At 44.0% G+C, this 25,098-nt stretch overlaps 1 protein-coding gene across 1 annotated transcript in view; it reads right to left on the bottom strand.

Moving 5' to 3' along the window:
- DIS3L2 (DIS3 like 3'-5' exoribonuclease 2) overlaps window positions 1-25,098 on the bottom strand; it is a 180,457-nt gene that overhangs the window by 54,099 nt on the left and 101,260 nt on the right. The window contains exons 12-14 of the mRNA XM_058812219.1: window positions 17,260-17,372; window positions 10,250-10,357; window positions 6,510-6,743 (exon numbers count right to left, since the gene is read on the bottom strand). Coding sequence (XP_058668202.1) covers window positions 6,510-6,743; window positions 10,250-10,357; window positions 17,260-17,372 — 455 coding nt within the window. The remainder of the gene's footprint in view (window positions 1-6,509; window positions 6,744-10,249; window positions 10,358-17,259; window positions 17,373-25,098) is intronic.

Here is a 25,098-nt window from a genome sequence, read left to right as displayed (position 1 = left end):
CCGGAGCCAGCTCGGCCATTGCCCAGCTGCTCCTGCTGGGACACAGCTGCTCGGCTCCACCGGGGAACGGCGGGACGCGCGCGAGGACATCAATCCTACTCACACCCCTGGGAAGACTTCATTAAAATCCCAGGGCAAAAGACTAGATTCGGAGAGCTTTCCACTCAAAATCCTAATTTAATCAAATTATTTTAAAACCTCCGGGCAACGCAAACATCTCTATGCAAACAGAGAGATGCTCAGCCAACACACATCCCCTGTATAACACAATCCCAGAACTCCTCCATCCCATGCAAATCCTCGGTGTGTGTGCAAACTTCCCGACCTAAGCTGTAGCTGCTCCTGACCACAGTGGTGACATCTCATATTCTCCTGCCAAGCACCATGTTCCTCTGTGGTATGGCAAGGAAGACATGCTGAAAATCCTCCCTATTTTTCTGACACACCTTTGTACAGCTTTGTACATTTTGAGTACTCCTGCAGGAGAGTACCATTCCCCAGGAGGAAGCTGTGGCCTCAGATGCTCGTTTTGATGTATTAACTGGGGCTACACAAAAGACACAAAATCCCCAAAGGAAATTAATCTCCAAGTACATCCAACATTCCCCCAGCTGCCTTATGTATCACACAGTATAAGCAACTATCCATAATGATCATATAGCACCTGCTGTCCCCATTCTGGGTTTCAGTGATGTCTCTTTAACCAGACATCAAAGAGAAGGAGCAGACAATGCTGGAATTGTGATAGGAAGTGAATAGTGAAAGCTCCTTGTCAGTCTGAGTTTCCATTTATCTCACAGCCCCGTACATACTGCCCACCCTGCCTCTGCTGGCATGTTCATGCACTTTTGCTGTAACAGCCTCTTTAGGAAGGTAAAGAGGCAGTTTTCAGGCTTTTATAGATGGGCCTTTTGGATTTTCTCTTGCACCAAAGCCAAGTGCCCAGCCAGGTACCTACACCTCAACCTACCCTGATGGAACCAAATCCGAGATGAATTTGGTACTGTCACATGCCATGCAATGAGCACCACGACTTTCTTTTTGAGACTGACCAAGAGATGCAGCCCCTGCTCCACTCAGGGGCTGCAGAAAAGCCATTTACTCCTCCCTTGAACAGTCCACACACTCAGTGTGCCGGGGAAGCACATACAGCAGCCTTGGACAGAAAACTTAAGGATCACTCCAGAGAGTAGCCAATCCAGGATGAACCTTTCTGCCCCAATTGCATTTTGAGACATAAATTCAGAATATGCTATTAAAGAAAACACATCAGATTGAAGTCTGTGCAACATTATAGCCCTTTTCTTTCAACCCTAAGTCTTCCATTCATATACTAATTAACTGTATTTTGCACACAATGACTGTTTAACCAGGGTAGAAATATTTATTACTTTCACAAAGCAAGAATAAAAGACGTGAATGCTTACTATACAGATATGAGGCAGGAAATATGACAAAACAATTTTCCATAATTATTTCCAGCAGTTGCTCATATTGGAAAATGTTAATAATGAGAGTAATTCATTTGTGGTTCGTGAGATTTACAATTAAACAGCATTAGCAAGGACAGTTGTCTAAAAATACATGTTTCTGCTCTATCCCATTAGCTACAACCAAAACCGAAATTTCCCAACATACAGTGCCCCACGCAGTGTCCTTCCTCCCCCTCACTTTCGATGTGTGAGTGGCTTGAGTCAACTTCTCAAAGCCATTTGCACCAAGCAGGCAGACTAGGTTCTGAGGGCTTCAAAACCTATATAGAGCTGGCTACTAATTCCCAGATGTCACATACCTGGGTGGTTTGGAGCTGGCACTCTGCACACATCTTGGTGTTTGGGACCTTTGTGCTTGTTTCCCTATGTTTCCTGAAGCTCTATTAAATGCTCTCTTACTTCAGCAGTACCACCAGTCTTAAATAAACAAAGCTATTCTCAAAGATCACTGATTTCCTTATCCTCAGCAGCCATGGTACAAGACCATAGGTCTCCAGCGTTCTACAGAGCTACAACAACACAATTTTTACTACCTCTAAGTTACTCAAAACAATACAGACCCACAGGGAACAGCAACCCTTGCTCACATGACAAGACAATGGCATCCTACACAAGCCGGGAACAAGCACAAGTGAGACCATTTCACTACCAATTCAACACTTAAATTCGTGTAACACTCTCATCTTTGTCATTTTTGCCCTTTTTTTCCTTCCCTTTTCCCACACACCTGCAAAGCTAAATGTCTGTTTTGCAGAAAACAAGGAGAGAAGCTATTCTAGCAAACAATTCAGTGCCATTAACTGGTACAATGCAAATGCACTTTGGGTTGCTCTCACAAGAACTTTGGTCAATGCTGATGTTTTGAGCGCCCAGGTGTAAATGTGCTGGTAAAGGTAGAATCACTGGCACAACAAAAGGAAATGCTTAGCTCACAGAGAGTTGTCATAGAGACAGATCAGCATCCCGGGGTATTCTCATTTTAAAAAGGCACAGAAATCCTTTTTAACCTGTCTTCCCGTAGGCATCTGTCCTCGTGATTCATTTCTAAACTGCTGAGGCCAAAAGAGAACCATTTATCAGCACGTCTCCTCTAGGCAGGCTGGAGCTAAGAAGCTTTTCTGCAAACTTGATGGTTTTTGTTGAAAGCAAGTTTCTATCTGATTCTCTGGCTAGTGTTTCTAAAAGCTGTGGGCTGGGGAAGTGATCCAGCTTCAAAGTAACCTGGCCAGGAAAAAAAAAAGAAAGCTGTGGGTTGTGCTCACTTTGCTTTTTAAACCAGGTCAGATCTCTGCTCCAATTTATAGACTGGCTACACCAGGAGCTGTGAGAGGACAGCACAGAGGAGGCATTTCATGGTCCTGTGCGGGAAGGAGGTGTGAGGGGGAAGACAATATTGTAAATACCTGAATATTTTTTCTGAGTCACATACAAGACTTCTTTCCTTTGCACCTAAAAGCTGCAGCTCTGAATGAGAAGGAAAAGAAATACATTAATCTCTGTCTGTGTGGACAAAGTTTCATAAGCTTCTTAGCTGTTGAAGGTGCAAAATCTTTAAACCTTTAAAACTCAGCTCAACTGCTTTTTGGAACTAGGAAGCTGGCAGGCAGCAGAGGAAACCATATTCTAGGGAAAAAACCCCAGAAGGGGCCTATGGGGACAGCTGGATCCCCACGGAATGACAGATGCGTGGCTCTGGTTGCAAACATGGTCCTCAGACCCAAGGTCCAATGCAGCAGGATTCTCGGCAATCCCAGCAGGATTCCCAGAGCTCAGCAGAGGCATGACAGGAACTGGAGAGTGGGGGGAAAGAGGGGTCACAGGTATGTGGGTTAAAGTCATGGCCAGGATTAAACTAAAGCAGGAATTCAAAATTGCACACCCCCAAGAGGCACACACATACTGACACTGAACCCACAAACTCTGAGCTTTCCAGACTGTGTACTATCTCTGTAATGTCTCATGGTCTTTTGTGTGACACAGATATGTAATTCCTAAGTTATTAAAATATATATATCTGTATATTCTTCATACGTTGAGCTATGGAGATTCTGCTTCTAAAATTGCTGCTAAAGGATAAAACTATGGGCAAGCAGATGCTGCTCTCACATTAGGTCATAAAAATTCAGCAGTGACATTCAAAGAGGAAACGTTCTTCTCATCCCAGCAGGACCAGCCTGACACTGCTGTATCCTACTGGAGCCATTCTGTGTCATGTCCAAGGAGCTCCCTGGCCAGGCAATATTTCTGCTGTTATAAAGATATGCCCATGAATTGCTTCATCTGAGAAATGTTCTTAGTTTTGGGGAATAAATCCTAAACTGCATGGATACTATGGGACACATCAGTATCAGTCCACAGAGAAAACTGAGGCAGACAGGGAGAGCACCGGCCCAAAGCCACCACAGCCAGTGGCAAAGGAGAACGGGAGATTCTTTCCCCCAGGATTTTCTTAATACCAACAGGAAGCACATGAACACTTCACACTGAAAAATGGCAGGGTGGAAGTAAACAAAAAAAGTTATCATTGTTCAATCAGGAGTTACCCCATGGCAGAACTCTCAAACATAACACAATGTATAGGAAGAGGGCTCACATCCCTTGGAAAAAAAAGCACAGAAGTCATCCATGCTCAGCCACCCCCTCCCTTAAGACTGTGAGATGATCATTTCCTTCACTCACATATTTATTTGGAATCCGATAATTCATTGCCCCAAGCTTCCTGCTGGAGTTTGTCTTCCATTGTTCAGGATTTACATTACTCAACAGGAAATCAGTGAGAGGTCCAGTGATTAGAAAGGTGTGTTTCCCATTTGGGCCCACCCTTGCTTGCTCATTTGGGGCTGGAAGTGGGACATGGCACACAGCTGTGCCCATGGGAACTCAGGGAACTGGGGAAGCAGGAGTAGAGGAGTTTGTCCCCTTCTATTAAAGGACAGATTGCTTTGTCCTGCCATATGCCACTGGCCACGTCCTCAAACCTGTCCCTCACACACTGCTCATATTCAGGCCTTGGAGCAACCACTTCCTCCATGGGCTGGGGAGGGTGTAGTTTATCAAAATAAAGCTATCAGGGCAGTACTTGACTCCACTAAGTGTGGTGAAAGTGTCCCTTGATCTAAAATATGCTTCCTTCTCAAAGACCATTACTTTGACATTCTTGCCAGGGGAGAGAGATTCTGCACAGTATAAAGTGGCATTTGTGACACATAACTCAGTTTATCATGATGGCTGGGAATAGGCTGAGCAGGAATCAACGGCCCCTGGTGCCCTTAGCTGTGGCTTTTAATCCCAATCTCACAAATGATGCTCCAATATGTTCTCTTTAATGGCTCCTCTGCAGGAGCACAGAGCAAAACAAAACACAGCTAATCTTTTATGGCCTATCACTGGAACAGGATGCTTCCCTGGCCAAATCCTCCCATTGAAAATGTCACAGCTGGTTTAAAACATATTTCCCCTGAGGTTAGCTTGATAACAGGTAACTCAACTCGGGGGCACACAGCTAGCAGTCAGCACTACACTGTAACAGTGACTTGTGGAAAGCAGCTGGTGACCTTTCTGGGCCACAGCTTCCAGTCACCATGGACTCTTTTTCCAAGCCAGATACCTCTGAGGCTTCCCAGGCAGCTGATCTCGTGCAAAAGCTGTGATTTTTATGTTTCTCTAGCATTTAGGGTGTGCTTGGGAACAAAGGCCCAGTTTATTAGCCATTGTGCACTAAGCCTCAAAGAAGGAAGTCTCTGTTCCAGAAGAGGTTTCAGAAAACTTCAAAGTGGAATTTGATTTCCAAAAATAGTTTTCAAATTAATTTAGGGAGACCTTAAGCAAATGACCTTGCTCCAGGCTCACTTATGTGTGCTGAACCAGTCCTCTGAGACCTCCTACAACAGACGTAGGCAAGACAGCCCCAGACACTTCACTGCCTATAGCAGAAGGTTTATCCTAAAATAAAAACTCCTCTGCTGAAACTCAAGATACAAATTTGTCATTCTGTCCATCTCAGACATGGGGGAAAGCACATTGCCTCTTCTTCACAGCAGCTCCACCAGAATGTTGAGGAAAGTCACAGATTAGAGACACCTCTTGCTCCTGTTGCTCTGCAATGATTTCTCTAAAATTAGACTTTCCTGCAACTGGAGACAACACTATAATGCTGAGTAAAATGGAAGGGTTACAACATATATCTTACATACAATAGCCCTGTTTACACCACTCCTAGCTTATTTCTCAGCAATATCCTTATGTTGACTCACACTCATTTTGCAAAATGAAACAATAGAGCTTCCTTATATTAAAAGATTATTTTATCTCCTGCTCAGGAAGACCACTGGGTTCTACAAATTACTGGAACCTCCTTTCCAAAAAAACTATCAGAAGCCACCTCAGAGCAGCTGAACATCACGCAAAAGTATTTTTTGCTGTGATAGCCTAATATATCTGGATCTTCTTGTAAAACAGAAATGACACATACCACTACTGATACAAGATTATTTAAATCACCCCAGACAGAAAACCTCCTCACTAGCATTTTTTCCTCTGAAACACACCCAACACTTGCAAGTATTAGCTTAGATAACATTTAGTCATTTTCCCAGCATAGAGAACTGCTGTGAAAGCTGTGGAAAACAAGAATATTGCAAGCACAGAAAGAAATGTGGAAGATGAGCCTTTCCCAGTGAAATGTGCATTAATATCTGAACTGCACGATAATGAATGACATTGTCATGATTTGTTTCACTGCATGAATTACTTACCCAGTCCAACAGGGTTTTAGGATTTTGAAAAATGTTAGAAAATGGATCACTCCTTAAAAACCAGGGATTTTTTTCTTTTCATCCTACCTACTGCTTAGGGTACATAATTTGATGCCGCTCTTAAGACAACACTGGCACTCAAACCTGCCTTTCTATTCCAGCCTTAATTTTACCCTTCAAGTTTTTAGACTGGTCAGAAAATCCTTAGAGAGCACAAGGTGAAACTGCTGTGGTGAAGCCTGAAGGGGCTGGACTCACTCACCTGGTCTAAGTGCAGGGCGCCCTCGGTGAAACGCTGCTTGCGCAGGCGCTGCGCCACGCGATGCAAGTTCAGCACAGCCTCCTGGATCTCAGCTATCGAGTGCTGGGGTGAGACAGGGGGGAGCTCTTCAGGTGCCAACACCTTCCCAGGGCTGTCAATCATGCTCTGGGCATGGTCATAGCTGAGCTTCACGCAGGAGCAGATGACCGTCCTCCCAAACCACTCATCAAGGATCTGCAAAATTGCCAAGTGGAAATGGATCTGAGGACTCATTCTTCTGGTGCACAAAAGCTTGGGGAGTTCCACAAACACTGGGAGGAATGACAGCAGACTTCCCCACTACCTGTGATCTCTGGGTGAAGATCTTGTCCTACTGAGACCTTCAGGCCTTTTGCCCATGCAGATTCTCTGGCATTTAGTAAGGTGTATATGCAAGCAACAGGTAACAATGCACTGTGCACATACATAGGAGACTGCCTGGATCTCCCTCCTCTACCTGACTTCCCTCCTCCACAGAGCTCCAAGAACTACAGACCATCTGGGAGCTGAACCCAGTCTGTTGACTCACAGGTTACCAGGTGCAGGAGTGACAACAGGCAGATACACACATGCCAGAGAGGTTCTCCTGCCTAAAACACAGCAGAATGGCTTAAAGTCTGGCCACCAGAGCACAAGAGACTGGCCTTAAAATCCTGTTTTCAGGAGTACTGCAGGAACCCCAACATCTGACTAGCACTTGTGAAAGTGCCTGAGTAGGACTTCAGTGGGTCTGGAGGAGAGATGGGACAGCCACTGACCCCTTGCTTCTCTGATCATGTCCATGGTTCTAGGTCCAAACTCAAGCCAGGAACATTTCTGGGCTTCCAAACTACTTTGGAATTGAGAGGAAAATATTCAATAAACTGCTTAAAAATTAATTTATTTTAAACCAGAAGCCACTCTCATTTAGAACTCCCTAAAAGAATACTGGAGTAAAAGTAGGAATTCAGAATCATTTCTAAAGCAGACAGGAAAACCTATTTTCAGCTGACATATATAAGAGAATCAATCCAACAACTCATCAAGACAGTTATAAAGTGCCAAGGGACATGGGCAGAGGGATTTTCACAAAAGTAAAGAGCATTGGCATGAGGGCTCTGGAGACAGATGCAGTTTGTGATAAACCATTCAAAGCACAAGTGGTCAGAGAATGATTGAAGAATTGTAATTCTGCCTTAGCTGCCAGTGCCACCTTACCCCTCCATCAGCCCAACAGGACAAGGTAAATTCTGCAAGTGACAGAGTCCAGGGAGAAGGGCGAGCTCTCTATGACAGCCTTATCAAGGACACTGCTTGAGAGACAAACCTTCCTCTTAATAGGAAGGGACTGATTCCCAAAATACCTTTGCTGCCTCCTTCCCTAACGCATCACAGATGTGCTGTATAACTCAGCAACCCAGAGCTCTGAAAGTCACAGGGCTTTTAAGGTTATTTCTACTTCGAGAGTGCTTTAATAGCAGAGATGCAGCAAGTAGCATCTTGCAATATAAAGTGCAGCTCATGGTTATTCCCTGCATCTCTTCTTCTGTGCTGTGGAGAAAGAAAGGAAGAGAAAGAAAAAACAAGAAAACCAAACCAAACCAAACAAAACAACAAAAAAAAAAAAAAAAAAAAAAAAACAAACAAACAAACAAAAAAAACAACAAAAAAAAAAAAAAACTGGAGATGTTGTGACAGTGGTGAGTGGTGGCAGCACCTGCTCTGTGTTCTGCTGCATCTGTGCAATGCAGCTCAGCTTCTTGTGGTGATGGGGGATGCATGTCCAGTAGGTCAGCAGCCCCTGCTGCTTTGGAAACCCCCCCAGAGGAATGGGCAAGCTCCCATGGGCTGGCCCGTGTACCATGGCTGAGGGATGGGCAAGGCACAGTGGAGGAGCAACATTTGGGGGTTGTGAGCTGGGACCTAGAGATTACAATGACCAGCCCACAAGATGAGTCTGCAAAGTTTCCCCCATCACAGCAAACCTGGTGCACCCAGAGTCCACAAAGAGCACCAGCATCTAAAGGATTTCTAAAGTTATGATAAGGTTTCCCCAGTTCTGCCTGCTTTTGAGCAAAACCCATAGTCCTGAGCAGCATCCTGTCCTCACTGTCAGTGCTCTCAGGGCTCTCCACCAACAGCTGAGGTTCAAGGGCTGTGTTGGGGCCTTTGACTCACCCCCCTTTCACCCAGCAGAGTGTCAGGGAGCATGCGATCCTGCTTGCACTGAGAAACAGGTATACTAACACCTAGAAATACCAGCTTTCAGAAGAATGCCCTCCTGGGCAAAAGCCCTACAACCACTCTTCCCTCTTGGAAAGAATAAATTCTTCTCCAGCCTTCACCTGACATCCACATCAAGTGACCTCAAGTAAGACTGTAACCCTGAAAGGCCTTGTAGGAGAAACCAGTTTGCTGAGATGGCCACGGGCAGTCTGCTCTCCCAGGGACAGCATGGCCACAGCCCACACCACTCCAGAGTCTGCTCTCTGAGCTGAATGCTACAGGTCCTCTATTTTCTCACTGGTCAGACAGGGTTGTACTGAGCAGTGCTTGAAACACAACCGATATATTGCATGGAACAAGAGACAAGATGTAATTGAAAGCTTATTTTAATTAAGACTTGACTTTTAGCTGTTCAAAGACAACTCAGAGTCAATAAAAGGTCTACCTAGTAGAGTCTGCTCTTAGAAGGTCTCATGAGCAATCATGCTGTTGCTACAGGAAGGTGAACACTTTTCACAGCAGACAAATACAACCCACTTCAATGCCAGAGCAGGGATTCACTGCAGAAATACAGAATCAGGACGGCAACTGTATTTTGCTAAGGCACAAAGATAGATTCAGCATCCTTTAGAGCAGCTGGGACAATAATAGGGAGGTGAATCTTTGTGGAGAATTACCAAATTGGCACAAGAAATACTGTCTACAGAAAGATTTGTAAATATAATGACAATGGTTAAAAAAAATCTCTGAGTACAAAAAGTGTATTTTGCATAGACTAAAGTGTGCTCTGGTACTGCCAGTCTTTAGCCCTCCCTGATTAGTAAGGGGAGATTACTAAGGGGACCCTGTGATCACCAAAGAGAAGATTTTAGGGTAACAAAGAGTGTGGGAGAGGAACAGGGAGAGAAATGAAGACCTGGGGAGTGGTGGCAGGCAGCTGCAGGCAGCTCAGTGCGCCAACAGACAGCCTCCACTTCTGCTCCCTGGAAATAACACATGCAGAGAGGATGGAGCCATGCTATGCTTTATTTGGACTGATGTAATTTGCAGCTCTGAAGAGGAATTAAACAGCCTGTTTAGCAGAGAGGCCACGGAGGCACAGTGCCGCATCTGCCGCACTGCACAACTGCCTGTGAGCTCCAGGAAGGCCTGGAGTCAGGGGCACAGCTCATCCACCCAAAGCATCAGCTCTGAATTGCTGCTGGAGGTAAGACATTACATGGTTAGGTGACCTGGCAAGGAGCAGGACATTCTCCATTCCTCAGATTCATACAAATGTTCATCCTTTCCCAGCCATACTGAGAGATGGTTTCAGTTAGAAATTCCACACTATGTCTTCAGCAAGACAAGACATAGGGACAGTCTACATCCTCCAGTATTGTTCACCTCTGCTATCCACCTGAGTGTTGAGGGATGACATTTTTACCATTACAAGAGAAGGGGCTGGCCATGAGGAAAGATTGATTAGCAGGATGATTGCCTGCTGCCTAAGGTACCTTGCCTTCCGGAGTCAATTTCCAAATCACAGAGAACGTCAGTCTGTCTTGCATGGGATTGAGACTGCAGAGCTCCTCACAGAGCAGCCTGGGAAGCATTGGGATCACCTGTAAGAGAAGAGAGCCTTGGTGAGACACAAGCTTTTAGTGTGGACAAGCTTCCCTGAGCAGCTGGTGAAGAGAAAATATGTTAAGCTGTCAGCATCACATTCTCTGTGGCAGGAGTGGCCACGTCACAGCTCTGGGATGCATCACCCATGCCTGAGCTGTATCACATGGCAGAGAGTGTGCTGGCATGGAATGAGGAAGAAAACCAAATCCTCTGAAATGAGAGGATTTCAGACATGGCTAAGACCACCAATATCCACACCAGCCCCATCCCTCAATGAGACCAGAGGCAGTTTTAAGTCTCCAACCTGGGAATCATTCCCAGTGCTCCTCTCTGAAGAATGGAATAAGCATCCTGGAGTGATCTGCATCCTTGGTTATGCAAACACTTACACTGCAACTTTTAAGGTCACAAAGTTTGCTCTTTTCCACTTCTTTGCCACTGGGAAGAATGAGGAAAGGCACATCAGGAAATTTAATGTTGAAGAAACATGGTCCTGGCAGTCAGGAGCTGGAGAGGTTGGATTGGGGAACTGCGTTTCTTGCTTTCCCACTGAAAACCATGTAACCAAGAAGTAAATCCAAGTCCGCTCTTTGCAGAGCATAAATGAAACTTCTCCTGTGCAACACAGGAGACTTGCTTGGCTTCAAGATTGGATCATGCTTTACAGCACAGACAGGAACTTGTAGATGCAGGTGAGTAAAGTAAAACAAAAGTACTTGTGTTATTGACTATTGACCATGCTGTTTGCAAATGGAGAACAATTACTTTATCATACTCAAAATTTGAACAAAATGTCAGCCAGCATAAATTTCTGCAGGATTTTTTAACCCATGTCCTAATTCCTTACAACTAATCAACATTTTTGCTGCTGAACGTTGAATTACCAAATTCCAAATTACTCACCTGACTACAAAGCTAAAAGTTTTTGAGCATATTCATGCTAGAGCAAACCTGAGTAGCTCCGTTTCCACCATCCCTGAGTTATTTCCTAAGTGAAGTCTGTATTAAAGATAATCTTTAGCAGCTGCTTAATGAAGCAAAACTCATTATTTGAGTTTCACTTCTGACTCCCCTTCTCATTATTTACCTTTGTGAAGAAGCAATTATTGCCCTCAAAAAACCACTACACTACTCCTCTAGTTTATTTTGAATGGCAACATGGAATGGTGCTTTTCAGAAAAACAGAGAGAAATGCTCTACTTGTGTGCCATAAAGTAATTTAGCTATTTAATTTAGTTTCCGTTTTGACTGCTCTGTGTGCCAGCCTGTAAATATAGGACCAGCAGGAAGCTGACTGGCATACAAATCCCAGCTCTTCCAAACTCTGACACCTATTTAGTGATTTCACAGATAACTTTCCTACCTGGAGGCAGGAGAACCACTGTTCTTCAAAACAGTATGAAAAAACAGTCCCAGGTGCCCATTTTCTCCTCAGGTGCCCACAGTTTACACTTACCTTTTGCTCATTTAAGGAAAGACTTAAAATGTTTAATCACATTTGTGGTTTGGCACCAGAAAATGACTATAAATCTCTTCTAACTGCGGTGCACACTAGTGCGAAAAGGTTAACTGCATGGTCTGGGGCTCTCAGGGAGTCACACCATGAATCAGCAGCCCTGGTTCTCCTGGCAGGTCACAAGGGCACAGGCTATGATAAGCTGTTTCCCACAACACAAAGCCGCCAACTCTGTTATTGCAGTTGCGAGCAGAACGTTAACAATGCTGCTACATTCATAACTCACTGCCCTGGTACGTGAGCCTGCCCATGCTGCCTGCAGGGACCCACAGAGGTATAAATTCAGTGTAAGTGATGCCAACCCATAGCAGAAAAGAGAGAAAATAGCTTTATAGACTCTCGGAAATCCCTGCCTGCTCAAGATCACCCATGGCCACCCTAAGACCCCGAAGTTCAGGTCACAGTGAACAAAGTGCTAGCAATTTAACAAAAGCTCCCATGCCCTTTCCCACCCAAATTAAAAGCTGCTTTTCTCTCTCTCCCCAGCTTTGATAATCTGATAATTGTCTGTACTTACTGAATATTTGTGTGCTTTTGCACATCCTCTTTCCCTTCCCATCTCCTGGAGGAATACCAGTTTGCTAGAAAAATGCCGGCGTGGAACATGAAGGCCCATGCTCGCTTTAAGTGTACTTGAGCAGGATTAATATCCAATTCAAGTGGCTGTAATTCAGTGGAAGGGCTTTCAATGATGTGAAACACAAGCAAAGCTTTAACTCAGATCATAATTACAGCACGAAACACTCACCAAGCAATTAGCTGTAACAAATCTACTGTTAGGGAAGCATCAGCCTGTGTTACCTTTGTTTTACAGGAGAGAAACTTTAGGTGAAGTAACTTAACCTAAGCCATGGAGGAAGTCTCATGGGAGAATAAGAATGCAATCAACCTTTTCCTGGGCTCAGCAAACACATACATAACATAACCTGACCTTGCACTGAAGGTATCTCAATTTATTCTACCTTACTGAATTAAAAGAAACCTGTTTCCAACACCACAACAGTCTTGCCTGATTGCCTCCTGCCTTAACATCACAATTCCTCTTCACCCTCTACATGGAATAAAAACCCACTGTCACAAGGCACAGGAGTTAAAGTTATAAATACACATTTCCTTTTTCCCTAACATGATACAGTCACAGCCTGAAAGGATTCCCAGGAATTGCAAGCCCAGCATTTAACATACAAAGATGTCACCATTGTATCACACTCAGAGAGTGAGATGTTCCAGGAGTGATCCCAGGGGCTGCCCGGAGGAACTCTGGCCAACAGGATTATCTCCATCTCTTTCTGACAGAGACACGGAGTGAGAGATTTCCCTAAGCACATCTTTAATGTCCAGATTTGCAAAATACCAGAGTTGTGTAGAATTGCCTTGAATAATCCAGAGGTTGCCCAGCACCTTTTTAATGCTCTGCCCTTCCCGTGACTGTCTGCCAAGAGCAGCAGTGGCTGCCAGCTGTCCTGTGGAGTGCCAGGGCACACAGGAATCCAGCCAGTGAAATCCTGCTGAGGGATAGCACCTCCAGTGGGAAGTGGTTTCCTTGGCAAATTGCTACGGATGTGCCTATGTTGGGGATCACACCATTCAGGCTGATTTTACTGCAGATGGAAATCAAGTCACCTGGGCTTATACAGGGGTCATAAACCTGGAATTAAGGGTTTATAAATGTAGCTGAATCTAGAAATGCAGTTGGAGAGGCCCAGCAAGGCTAGGCAAAAAAATTTCACAATGTAAAAAAGGAGCTACACTCCCCAGGAAATCCTTTCTAATGAATATGTCATAGAAACCAGGGCTTGGGTGGTGAGAGCTTGTCTGGTTTTAATCCCCCTCTATTACTCAGGCTAATAAAAGACATCATCTCTCCCCACAAGCCTAGCAGTGCCCAAGAGATACTGGAAAGGGCACTTCTTTGAGTGGAAGGTTGATATCAATGCTGGCAGCTACAGGTCTGCATTTCAAATCAAACCACAGACAGAGGATTTCTCTCTCCCTATTTCCAAGTCCTAAATGCAAAATCTTCAGCGCTACCCATGAGACTCAGTTGTCCAGCACTGCCTGACAGCCTGCTCCATGCCACTGGTTCTCCCTGCAGGCAGCCCCACATCCCAGAAAGCCAAAGCAATGGCACCACTGGAAAACCACAGTGAGAGAGGGCACTTCTGGGGCTGGGGAGGTCCTACACACCATCATGCTGGAATTATAAAACAGATGGACCTGTGGCCATGGCTGGTCACGCTGCTCAGCAACTGGCTCCTCTGCAGGGGAAGATCCAAACCCCTGCTTGTGAGAGCCCAGGGGTTTGTTTTGTTTTGTCTCTTCAACTAATAAAGTGCTTCCAGAAACCAAATGTGAGTTTCCAGTCTCAGACTCATTCCTAAGGAGTTGGGCAGGGGAGGGAGGAAGCACATGCATGCTGAGATGACAAAAGTTCTTGCTCCCTATAAAATCAGAAACATCTGCTGCAGCCAGGACTAACTCACTGGCCAGGCTCAGAGTAGGTTAGCCCAGAGCAGCTCTGATCAGTGAACTCACTGTAGCAGCTTTTCAAGGAATAGAAGGGGAAAACTGGTCAGCCAGTCAAAGGGAAAAAGGAACAAACCCTGGTCAAGCATAATCCTCTATCTTCACCACAAAGTTACATGAGCAGTTTTGCTCCCTTCAAAATTCATTCTGCTGGCATCCTGCTTTGGCTGCCCCTTAATTCTTGGTTGGTTATGACCACCACTGACCCCCAAGGTGATCCTTCTCCCACAATCAGTCCAATGGGGAGGGATTGTATTAACCAAGAGTTTCCACTAGAGCTGGTAGGAGAACCCTGAAGTTCAACAGTGGAGTGGGCTCAGCAAATCTCTTGCTTGTACACTGAAAGTCACTCAAAGGAAATAGGCAATTTATTTATGAGCCAAGATTTCTCCTCAGGAGTTGTATCAACACTTCCATGAATTCAGAGTTCGAGCAACTCTTTGTTACTCAGCCTGAAATTACCAAAATATCAACACCCTGACAACCTGCTGGTGTCAAAAGTGAATGTCTTGAAGTCCTTGGACTCAACATGAAGACAGGCTTACAGTTCTGATCTTTGATCTCCAGTGTAAAATAGGACCAGTAAAATATTATAGGGATTTATGGCTGAACTCTCACTCAAGCTGCTTCACACCTAAAATAACACTGTGAGATGTGCCAAAAAAGAGGAAACTGTTTAGGTTTTCTTGCTTCTTAAAACCTGATACATTCTTATTTCAAAAACTTTTGACTTGTATTAAATAGACCACTAGCAATTACACAATAACTCCCCTTCTGATTCAGGAAAATTAAATATGTGGCTTTATTTAACTTCTTTTGGAGGATTAGCATGGTGCTAACCTCTTGCAGAATCACAGCTGTCTTAGGAAACAGTTTCATCAAAGGAAAGCATATTTTCTACAAGAATCATGCTACCATCTTGTTTCAGACAGCCTGGCTGCGTTCCTTTGCCCATCCCCCTGTTACTTTTCATCTCTTGTAATTAAAATATTGAAAATTTCATCATGTAACCTAGTTTTGTTATTTTTAAAATGTGTTTTCTGCAGGGCAGAAGTGTGGCTAAAACACCAATCCTGACTGCTGGGCCATGGTGGGTGAAGATGAATTGAAGATTAGGAGCAGCAGGTAACTTATGCTGGCATTGCACAGGACTGGCAGTGCTGTAGGGAAAAGGCACTTTGAAAGAAAATTCAATTTGCTTTGCATCCAACTAGATTTTGATGAAAAATGTCTCCTTTCTTTATAAAAATCTTCCTTCTTCCTTGACTAAAAGAATCACATGGCCGCAAACCACCAAATTTTGACTTGGAAATGCTGCCACAGGATCCTCCTGGAGGACAGCTCTGCTGCCCCCAGTGACATCCCCCCTAGGCCAGCCCACACCTCCCACCATCGAGTCATCCATCAGAGAGGGAAGCCAAGGCCTTATCACTGGAGACACTGCAGGATTCTGTGATTCTGTGATTCTGAGATTGGGAAGACTGGTGCCAGAACTGCTGTTTCCAGGAGATACACTATATAATATTCCATTGCTTCCCACTTGTGGAGAACAGCAAGCACAGGAACTGAGCTCTCTCAGCACAGAGCAACTCTGTGCTTTTGGTGTCACTGCCACTCACCTGGAAGAGACTCTGGCATTGCTTTCACAGTGGTTCCACAGGGAGCTGAAACCCACCAGACTCCCTGGGACCCCCAAAGCTGTGCCTTGCTGCTTCTACCCAAAGAAAGCTATGGAACAGCTGCTAAAGGTAACAGCTTGATATCAAACCATTAGTCTGATTCCACTAGTGTAACATAAATCATTTAATCATCCAGAAAGTGAAGAGAGGACACAGGAAGCTACTGAAACAAGCATCATTACAAAAACCTCCCCAGATAACAACCCTGAAAACATCCAGGAAGGGAAGGGACAGGAAGAATCACTCCTAATCCTGAATACCAAGTAGGACATGCTTATTTATTACAGAAAAGACATCCTGTCATTCTACAAGAGGCTGTGGAGACAAGGACTTCAGCCTGACTGAATGGGAGTGTGGGGATAGGTAGATAATTCTGCTCCATGAAACTGCTTCAACACTCCTCTTCATGCAGCTCGTGCCCCAAGCCTGCACAGACACTGACAGCCAGGTTTTCCAGCTTCCCTACATGCACAGTGCCAGTGGTATCTGATGGGCCACAAAGTGTTTCTTCACATTCAACTGAAAATGAGACAGACACAGACAAAGCCTACATATTTCCTTTCCAACAATGTTAAACCTGAACCTGCTCATTTGTAAAGCTTAGAAGTCAACTTCAAACTTGAGCTTAACATTTGATTCTGATAAGCTAAAATCAGTATAATTTCAAGTATCCTTTCACTGCATGATGAAGGAACACCATTCCTCCATCATTTGGGATATCCAGATAAAGTAAGAGTGTGAACCTTTTGTTTTACCTCAAGATGTATGTTTGTTTGTTTGAGTGTTTACACCCTATTCTGACACAAAACCATTTCTCTGAGGCATTAGTTGGACTCTTGGACCAAAGGCAAGACAAAATCCCCCACATCTGCCAATCTGAAGCCCCCAAAAGCAAAGCAGAGGATCCAGCTTGGATGGGTAAGGCTTGGCTCAGGTCAGCACTGACCAAAGTTAGAGGGTTACAAGCTGCTGCTCCACCCCAGCCTCTCTCCATAAGCTCCAAGGTAGTGAGCAGCTATACCAGCTTCTGTGTTTCCATCAACTTACTCATTTTTGTACATGTCCTGCAATTAACAGCCAGATTTTGATTGTGAGCTTCTGAAAACTAACCTTGAAAATGAATTTATGGTAAATGGAAATCACAGTCATCAGACAGACAAAGGAAAAGCTGTCTTACCTTCTGCACCAGATAGACACTGGTGGCCCTTTCACTTGCTACTTTATCCAGGGCTGTCTCTTCCAGTACGAAGTAGCTCACATCTGCAATGTGGACTCCCACTTCCAAGTTCCCTGGAATTGCACAAGGAAGTCAGTAGGCTGTGAGCAGAAATGAACTGATTACATATTTAACCCTGACTCCTCTCCCCCTCCCCCAATCTTTTTGCTTTATGCCAAAATCTCACAAAACCAATACTTCTTTCCACTTCTTCCACCTGGGATGAAAACCATGGTCTCTCAGGACACTCTCAAATTCACCACCATGGTGGCTACAACATATAAATGAATGTACACAGAAGTGAATCCTCAAGTACAGAGGAAATGTGAAAGCCCTTCAAAATCATGTGGATAAATCTTTCCAGTTAGGAGCTTGTCATAGTGAGCCCTGTCCCCATCCCTTTGCTGCCAGACAATATATGAAAGAAAGATGGAACCCCACCTCAGAAGCACATAGGCAGTGCAGGATCCCATTTCCCTGGTATGGAGCAGTCAGTCCCACACACTTTTGGGTTACCAGAACTGCACCAACCTGGTTGAGCCCAGTTTGCTGCTGGGGACATGGGAAGTCTCCAATTACTTTGGATCAGGCTATGCAGAAGTGCAGCTTTCCACTAGAAGAATATTTCCACCATTACCCTGCCTTTCCTTCAGATTTGGCCTTTTATTCTTTAATTAGAGTCCAGTTTAAAAGCATCTTAAGTCAAAGTTAGGCTGGAGAGGAGTACTACTGAGGTTTATCATGAGGTTTTGGCAGTAATTCGGTTTTGGAAGTAGTGATCATCCTCAGCATTGGAAGTAATTAGTACCTGGGTCCAAGAAATTCGGGTTTGCTAATCCTCAAAGCAGCCTATTGACCTTTGTTTTCTCTGGAAGGACTAGGCTGGATTTGAGGTGCTTATTTGTAGAATAGTTCTAAGTGCAGTGGGTTCCTAATTATAACACTTGGTTCTTTAGAGGAATTCACTAACCTCTTGGTATCTATAAATATTTTTTCTTTCCTTAATTTTTTTTAAGAGACAAAGTAATAAGATCCCACACTGGTGACAATCCTGTTTATTTATATACCTTGCAAAGAACATTATCAAAGGCCTTCTCTCGAGTGTCACGTTTTTGAAGGATAAATGGTTCATAGCTGTTGTCATTAAGCAGTCCATGTGCCCGTGTGCCCTTCTGATGGATACCAGAACAGGATTTCAGCAGAGTAGGAGTGGAAACAGATGAAGAGGAAGCACAAGAGGGTTCAGCCTCCTATTAGTGGGAGACACCCAGCCCACTGTGGCCCAGCTGGGAACTCGGGGAAATGAGTAGCAGCCCACCCTGCAGAGCTGCCTGACTTCATAATGATTTAACCTCATTAAGCCATGTTTGCACAGCACTGTGAGCACGTAAAGCATAACCTTGCCTTTTGAGCAGCCTTTGTGCATCAACAGAGCACAGATGTAAAGGCAGCAGAAACACACACAGAAGGCAGGAGGGATGGGGTTTAGATGTGCCCACATAACCTCCAGCCACTGGAAGGGCCTGCAGAGACTAAATATGATGGCAGCAGGGAGAGAGGGCAATAATCCCATCGCACACCAAGGGACAAATTCCACCACTTGTCAGGAAGCTGGGAGCAAAGACTGCAGAGTAAATGGTTCACCTCAGAAAGCTGCCTACAGCTGTGTTGTGATATTATCACATGCCTTGAAAGCTGCTCTACATGGATTAGGCATGCAAGCCTGAAACTACTTAGACAGTAAGTCTTAGACCAACAGTTCAACCAACAAGTTTAATATTACACACACTCGAAGCCAACACACTCAGAAGGTAAAAAGATATTGAATACTTTGAAGTCAATATTGTAACGTATTGATCCTGCAGGCAAATATTGACTAAAGGAAAAGGAGAGGGGGGTCATTACATCATGCCTTTAATCGCACTTTAATTCAATATGTGCACTGTTACATACATGAACTTTTTGTCCTCGATAGAAAATCGACAAACCAAGAAAGATCTCATTGCATGAGATAATAAAACATGGAGTCAGCCAAGGAAAACACACTGAGCAGAGTTAAATTTCATTCAGGTTTCCCACCAGAGCTTCTAAAAGCTGGGGTCAGAGTGAGCCCCTTGCTTTTGAACTTTTAATGGAAATTCTATCTAAATATTTTCTTACATACATTGACATAATGCAAACTGGCAGCTCTTGGGTTTGTCTTGCTCATGTATGAATCACCCTATCTCCCTCACCCCCAAAATATTCAGACCAAGAGAACTTGAAGGTACAGCACAGTGATCAACCAATCTGATTTCTCTCAAATCATTGCTTTTGAATGTGCTAGACAAAATACCAGCCTAAGCCTGCACAGTTTATTTGCTAATTAAAGTGAAAGACCATTGTGGATAGAGAAATACTATTCACTAGAATTCTGTTCCAGGTCCACAAATTGTTTTTCTAGTCTCATTAATTTTTATGACAAAGTCACAAAAGGAACATTTCACACTGTAAGTCTCATGTTATTTCCCAAGGGAAAAAAAAAAGTGGCCTGAAAGGGAAAGCGAATTTAACCAGGAGTCATGGAGTAAAAAAGTCTTGTCAAAGAGATCAGATGAAAGGAGTAGAGGGCCAACACCACATGGTCCACACACCATAGGCCACTACACATGGTCTACTTGACCTCCATTTTGTTGAAAAAAATACACTTTTCCAGCAAAGAGAGGCTACAAACCTCTCCACAATGTAGTTCTCCATTGTGACAGACTTTTTATATCCTAAATTTCTTAGAAATACAAGTACATTTACAAAATACAGATTTTTTTCATCCCAAATTCTCTAACAGGGAACTTAAGGCTGCACAACAACTCCTTATGCTAGGTATACACTACCAGTATAAGGTTAGGGGTTTTTAAAAGGAATTTACATAAAAATGTACAGAAGATTAAGCCAGACACTTCACATGCTGCTATTAAAGCAATAGCTGCAGGGAGCATCTATTGCAATGAAAAATGCTGAAGGCACTTGGATGGTTTCTTTAACTCAGGATCTCTGGGACTCTTTCATTTAAAATCATTTAATCTGAAAGTGGATGCAAAACCGTTGTGCCATTCAAATTCTACCACTGAAAAGCTGCTCTTGGGAGATGTTTAGCAACAGGGAATGCAGTTTAGAATCAAGCAAGGCATGTTTTATTAACCAGCTGAGCCCTGTAAGCTCCTCTCTGCAGCCACAGAGATGGAGACAGGAGCATTGTCTGAAATCACACCCCAGTGAAGAGGCCCTTGGCAATGAGGAGGCTCTCCTGAGATCTGCAAGCAGAAAGGGAAAGGGATGGGCACTCAGCCACCCAAACCCCCCTTGGGCCAATGCTCTGTGCCACAGGGACAGGATTTGTCACCCTACTGCAAACAACACAGCTGTGAGCCACAAGCAGAGAGGATGATTTTCCTTTCATTTACCACCACGGGGCTGTGAGAATGGCAGAACAGAATGGACCTGTGTCTCACAAGCTCTCTGGAAGCCTGGAGCCCCTTCTTGGAGCTCACCAAGTGACAGAGCCATGAAAGGCAGATCTCCCCCAGCACAATGGGCACACAGTGGTTTTGGAGAAGGTTCAGCCCCTTGAGCTGAGGATCCGGCTTGCTTGAACCCACCCCAAAATCTCCTGTGCGTCAGTATGATGCTAATATCAAAGGAGAGCAGTGGCACCTTGCAGAAGAACAAAGAATAGGCTGTTTCTTTTTTTTTTCTGCTGATGATCTCATTCTCTATGACAAAACAGCTCAGAAAACTTATTTCCTTCTTTATTGAAAAAATTATAAACAAAAAGGGATTAGTAAGAAGGAGCTGGAAGAGAAGGAAAAGGCATTTTCAGCCTGTAAATGCTTCATAAGAACTGTCAACCCAGCAGGGCACGTCAAGCACTTGCCCCTGGAATTAGAAAGTTGAGTTGAATGCATTTGAACAGTATGTGAGGGAACACACTGGAAGTAAATCCCTCCTCTCTCTCTTCAGCAACCCCACTCAGTCATAGCACAAATCCAGAGACAAAGCAATTTCACTTCAAACCCTAGCATATGTGAATTTTAGGGCCATATAACTGAAAAACACAGCTCTTCAACGATAAAACATCAGAAAGTATTTCTCTACCATGCAGACACTCCCCCATTTATTTCCATCTCACCTTCAAGCATCATCATTCTCAGGAGGGAACTCAAACATGAGCAAATGTGTGAAGTCAACTTAAAATCAAATGCCAGGGTTTTTGGTATATCACTGCTTCCCACACGGTCTTCACCTTTCAGTGAGACAGAGAAGAGTTCAAAGCAAATTGCAAAGTGTTTGCTGTATCCAGAAAACAGCCAACTCCCCACCTGCTGCCAGCAGTTCAAGGCAGTCCCAAGCTGTTCCCTGGTTAGACCAAACTCTTGCAGCAAATAATTACAGCTCTTCCCATTCCACAAGCCCTGGGGGTTTGATGCGGCTGCTCTTATCTGCTATGCAATACTTAGCACCTTGCAAAAGTATGAAAAGCTTGCATAAAGAGAGAGAAATGAGGCCTTTAACCTACATGCACATTTTGGTGCTATTGGCAGTGCTGCAGAAGATCAAGAGTCTTCATCAAGTGGAAGGACAGTGTCTGCCACAGAGGGTCACAGTTACAGAGGGGACAGCCAGAGGGGCTGCACACCATAAGGGGGTGGTCATAAACCCAGTGTAAGCTGCACTGAAACAGAAATTGGCACCAGGACTTGGGGAAGCTGCTGGAACCAGGAAGGGCCCATCACAGACCTTCAACACACACACCTTTAAATGAATGACATGACCCAAATATTTCTGCTTCTTTTTGGCATATGTATGAACACATACAGCTCAAGGGTTATAGAAGTGAACATCTTGGGATAGAGAGAGAAGAAATGAGAGAAAAAAGAATGACTGGTAAGGAGAGAAGAGCAAGTGGGAAAGCCAAGAAAGTGCAAGACAGAGAAGTGGAGGAGAAGAGTTTAATAAAAAATAAAAGTGGAACCGTGGAAAGAGCAAGTTTTTTGTCTGCTCTGGAGTCTGAAGACAAAGGTGGGTGGCTTTAATTCTCAGTTGAGGTTACTTTTCCACCAAAGGAAGCCAAGTTGTTGTTCAAGAAAGCAGACTGTGTGTTTTACTTATTTTGAAATAACAAGGAAACTGCTTAAATTTTACTTTGCGTGCCCTAGGGCCATTTTGCTTTTTGAAGACACAGTGCAACTGAGCATAAGAAACCAAGAAACCAAATTTTTAAAATTATCACATGATGGCCCTTTAGCCAACTGAAATGCAACCAATTGCACCCTTTTTTGGGTAAGCAACAGCTTTTTCCTTCTCTAAAGGTCTCTTCCTTGACATAACCTCACAAGAAGACTCTGGCAAAAGGATCAGATCCTGTATCTTGAGAGCAGGACAGGTCCCCAGATCACAGAGCAGCAACTCCATCCAAACATTTCCATCCACTTTGTAAATGTTGCAACAATTTCAAAACTGAAAAACTGTCTGCCCAAACAAACAACAAATATCTCTAAAGGGTAACAATCAAAAAAATGCTGCATGCTATCAAACCCCTCTGCCACTGGTTTGTGTGAAAAATGTCCCTCAGAAATAACCAAATTCACCTACAAGTGACAGAGAGACTTAGACCATCAGGAACAGCCTGGCCAAGGTTTCAAGAAATTTCAACTCTTCTTTGAACTATGCTTGGTCACTTTTTTGGGGTCTGTAGCACCTGGAGAGGCGGCCAAGGTCAGACCCTTGACATTCACATGGCACACTGTGGGACATGCACTGTGCCAGCATCAGGCTGCAGAGCGCTGGCTGGGTCTGGAGTTTTTCTTTGCTTCTTAAATCACAATTAAAACCTTCAACCTTCATCCTCTCCTTAAGGAGCTAGGCTGATAATAAAACCTGTGACTTTTCTTATTTAACTGCTCAAACTCAGGAGCTGGGAGACGGACCAAATCCCCAACATGGGCAGAACTGAGAATGGCCCCAGTTACTCCAAACTGAGAAACAGCACGAGATCACAAGAGAAGAGAGGAAAAAACCCAAAAACATCTTTACATGTTAACTCTCCCATAAAAGTCTAGGCACTTCCTCAACTCCCACAAGCATCTGAGAAACTACTGACAGGAATGGCGACGTTGCAAAGTGATGCTTTTAGCAGTTCTAAGAGAATAAAAAAATATTTGTTTTTCTCAAAAACAAACCATAACAGGGTATTTGTTACTTTCTTTTTTTCTTCAAGTTAAAAAGTCAATGTTGGACATCATTGAAACTAAAATCCAGAATAACATGATTCTTAAGGTACTGTTTTATTCTGACCTTTGGCCGCATTGTCCCTTGCATCAACTGAATGTTACAGAGACAACTACAATTGTACAAACCAATTTCTGACTGGCTCTAGGTGAGGTCCAAAACAAAACTCATCTGTTCATTAAGTGCAGCAAAGGACAAGTGAAGATGAAAAGCAGAAATATTTTCTAGAGTTCTCCATGAGCCATCAGCAATCCTTAAAACAGTTTCAGAATTATGAGACTATGTCTATTACTAAATTAAATTCTGGAAGCAGGTCTTTCATGTGAATTGCATAAAATTTTTGTCTGCAGCAGCTAATAAATTCAGCAATGTCCTAAAACCACTTTATATAATTTTAAAGCCACATTTTATACCTCAAAACAAAGCCAGGACACCTTCACAGGGTGGCATTTCATGCACTATGCACTACAGAGCCCTGAGTTTTACACACAGACCAGCACAAGCCCCCGCAGGAAAGGTGACTCTCCACATCTGAAGGGGATACTCAGAGATGGCTCTTGGTCAGCATGAGGCTCTCTCAGGAGTGCAGGAAGGTCAATCCTCCCATGGGAACACAGGGCAGATCTTTGTGCTGGTGGTGTTCCCTGACTTCCAACCTCCCATGAGCTGGAGACGCCAACCAGCTCCAGACCTCACGGATGGTATCACACCACCAGGCAGAGTAACACAACGAGCTGCTTGGTGAGCAAACCCACATCAGCTCTTCCTCATCTTGTGACAGAAGATGCTGCCACCCAGAAGGCACCTACTACCTACACCTGACCTGAAAACTACTTTAAAAACTGATGCAATAACTCTGGAGAAGAATGAAAGAGCCCTTCTGTGCAAGCACTACTACTGCACCATTAAGTTGGATACTTACACAAGGAGGGAATTCTCCTGAGGGAAAAACACTAAATTCTCAGGACAGAATTCACACAGCATGTACAAGATAAAACATTTAATTGCAGACTGAAGGACATAGGCAATGATATCTAACGGAATAAGCATACTGAATAAGGATTTTTTTCACACTGCTGAGCAAGATACGAGCAGGAAAATACAGATACAAATGCGGCACAAGTATTGCAACAGTAAAAAATCAGGAAAGAGCACAGAACAATTGGGGACAAACAGTATAATGATGGAAAACAAAGGGAACGTGACATTCCTTTGATGTATCGAATGTGTCCATTGGAAGACTGAGACCAGACACAGTGGTTCCAGCAGTGCCTGTGTCCCACCTTCTGGCCATGCAGCTTTTGTCCCCATTCCTGTGCTGGCACCTGCTTACACTGAAGAGGTTCACAGCAGAGCTGATTTCCTCTGTGCCTGCATGAGTGCTAAACAGACCGTGTGAGGTGCCAAAGACAAAAGTTCCACCATGGTAAACTGTATCAACTTCTTTGCAAGACTCAAGGAATTAACAACTTAAGAGAAGCTACAAATCCCAAACACATCAGATTTATCCACTGAATGCCGTCACTAATTATATGG

Source organism: Ammospiza caudacuta, chromosome 11 (assembly GCF_027887145.1).
Source record: "Ammospiza caudacuta isolate bAmmCau1 chromosome 11, bAmmCau1.pri, whole genome shotgun sequence".
Classification (NCBI taxonomy): Eukaryota; Metazoa; Chordata; class Aves; order Passeriformes; family Passerellidae; genus Ammospiza; species Ammospiza caudacuta.
Note: the sequence above shows the minus strand (reverse complement) of the source record. Positions and strands in the feature narration are given on the sequence as shown.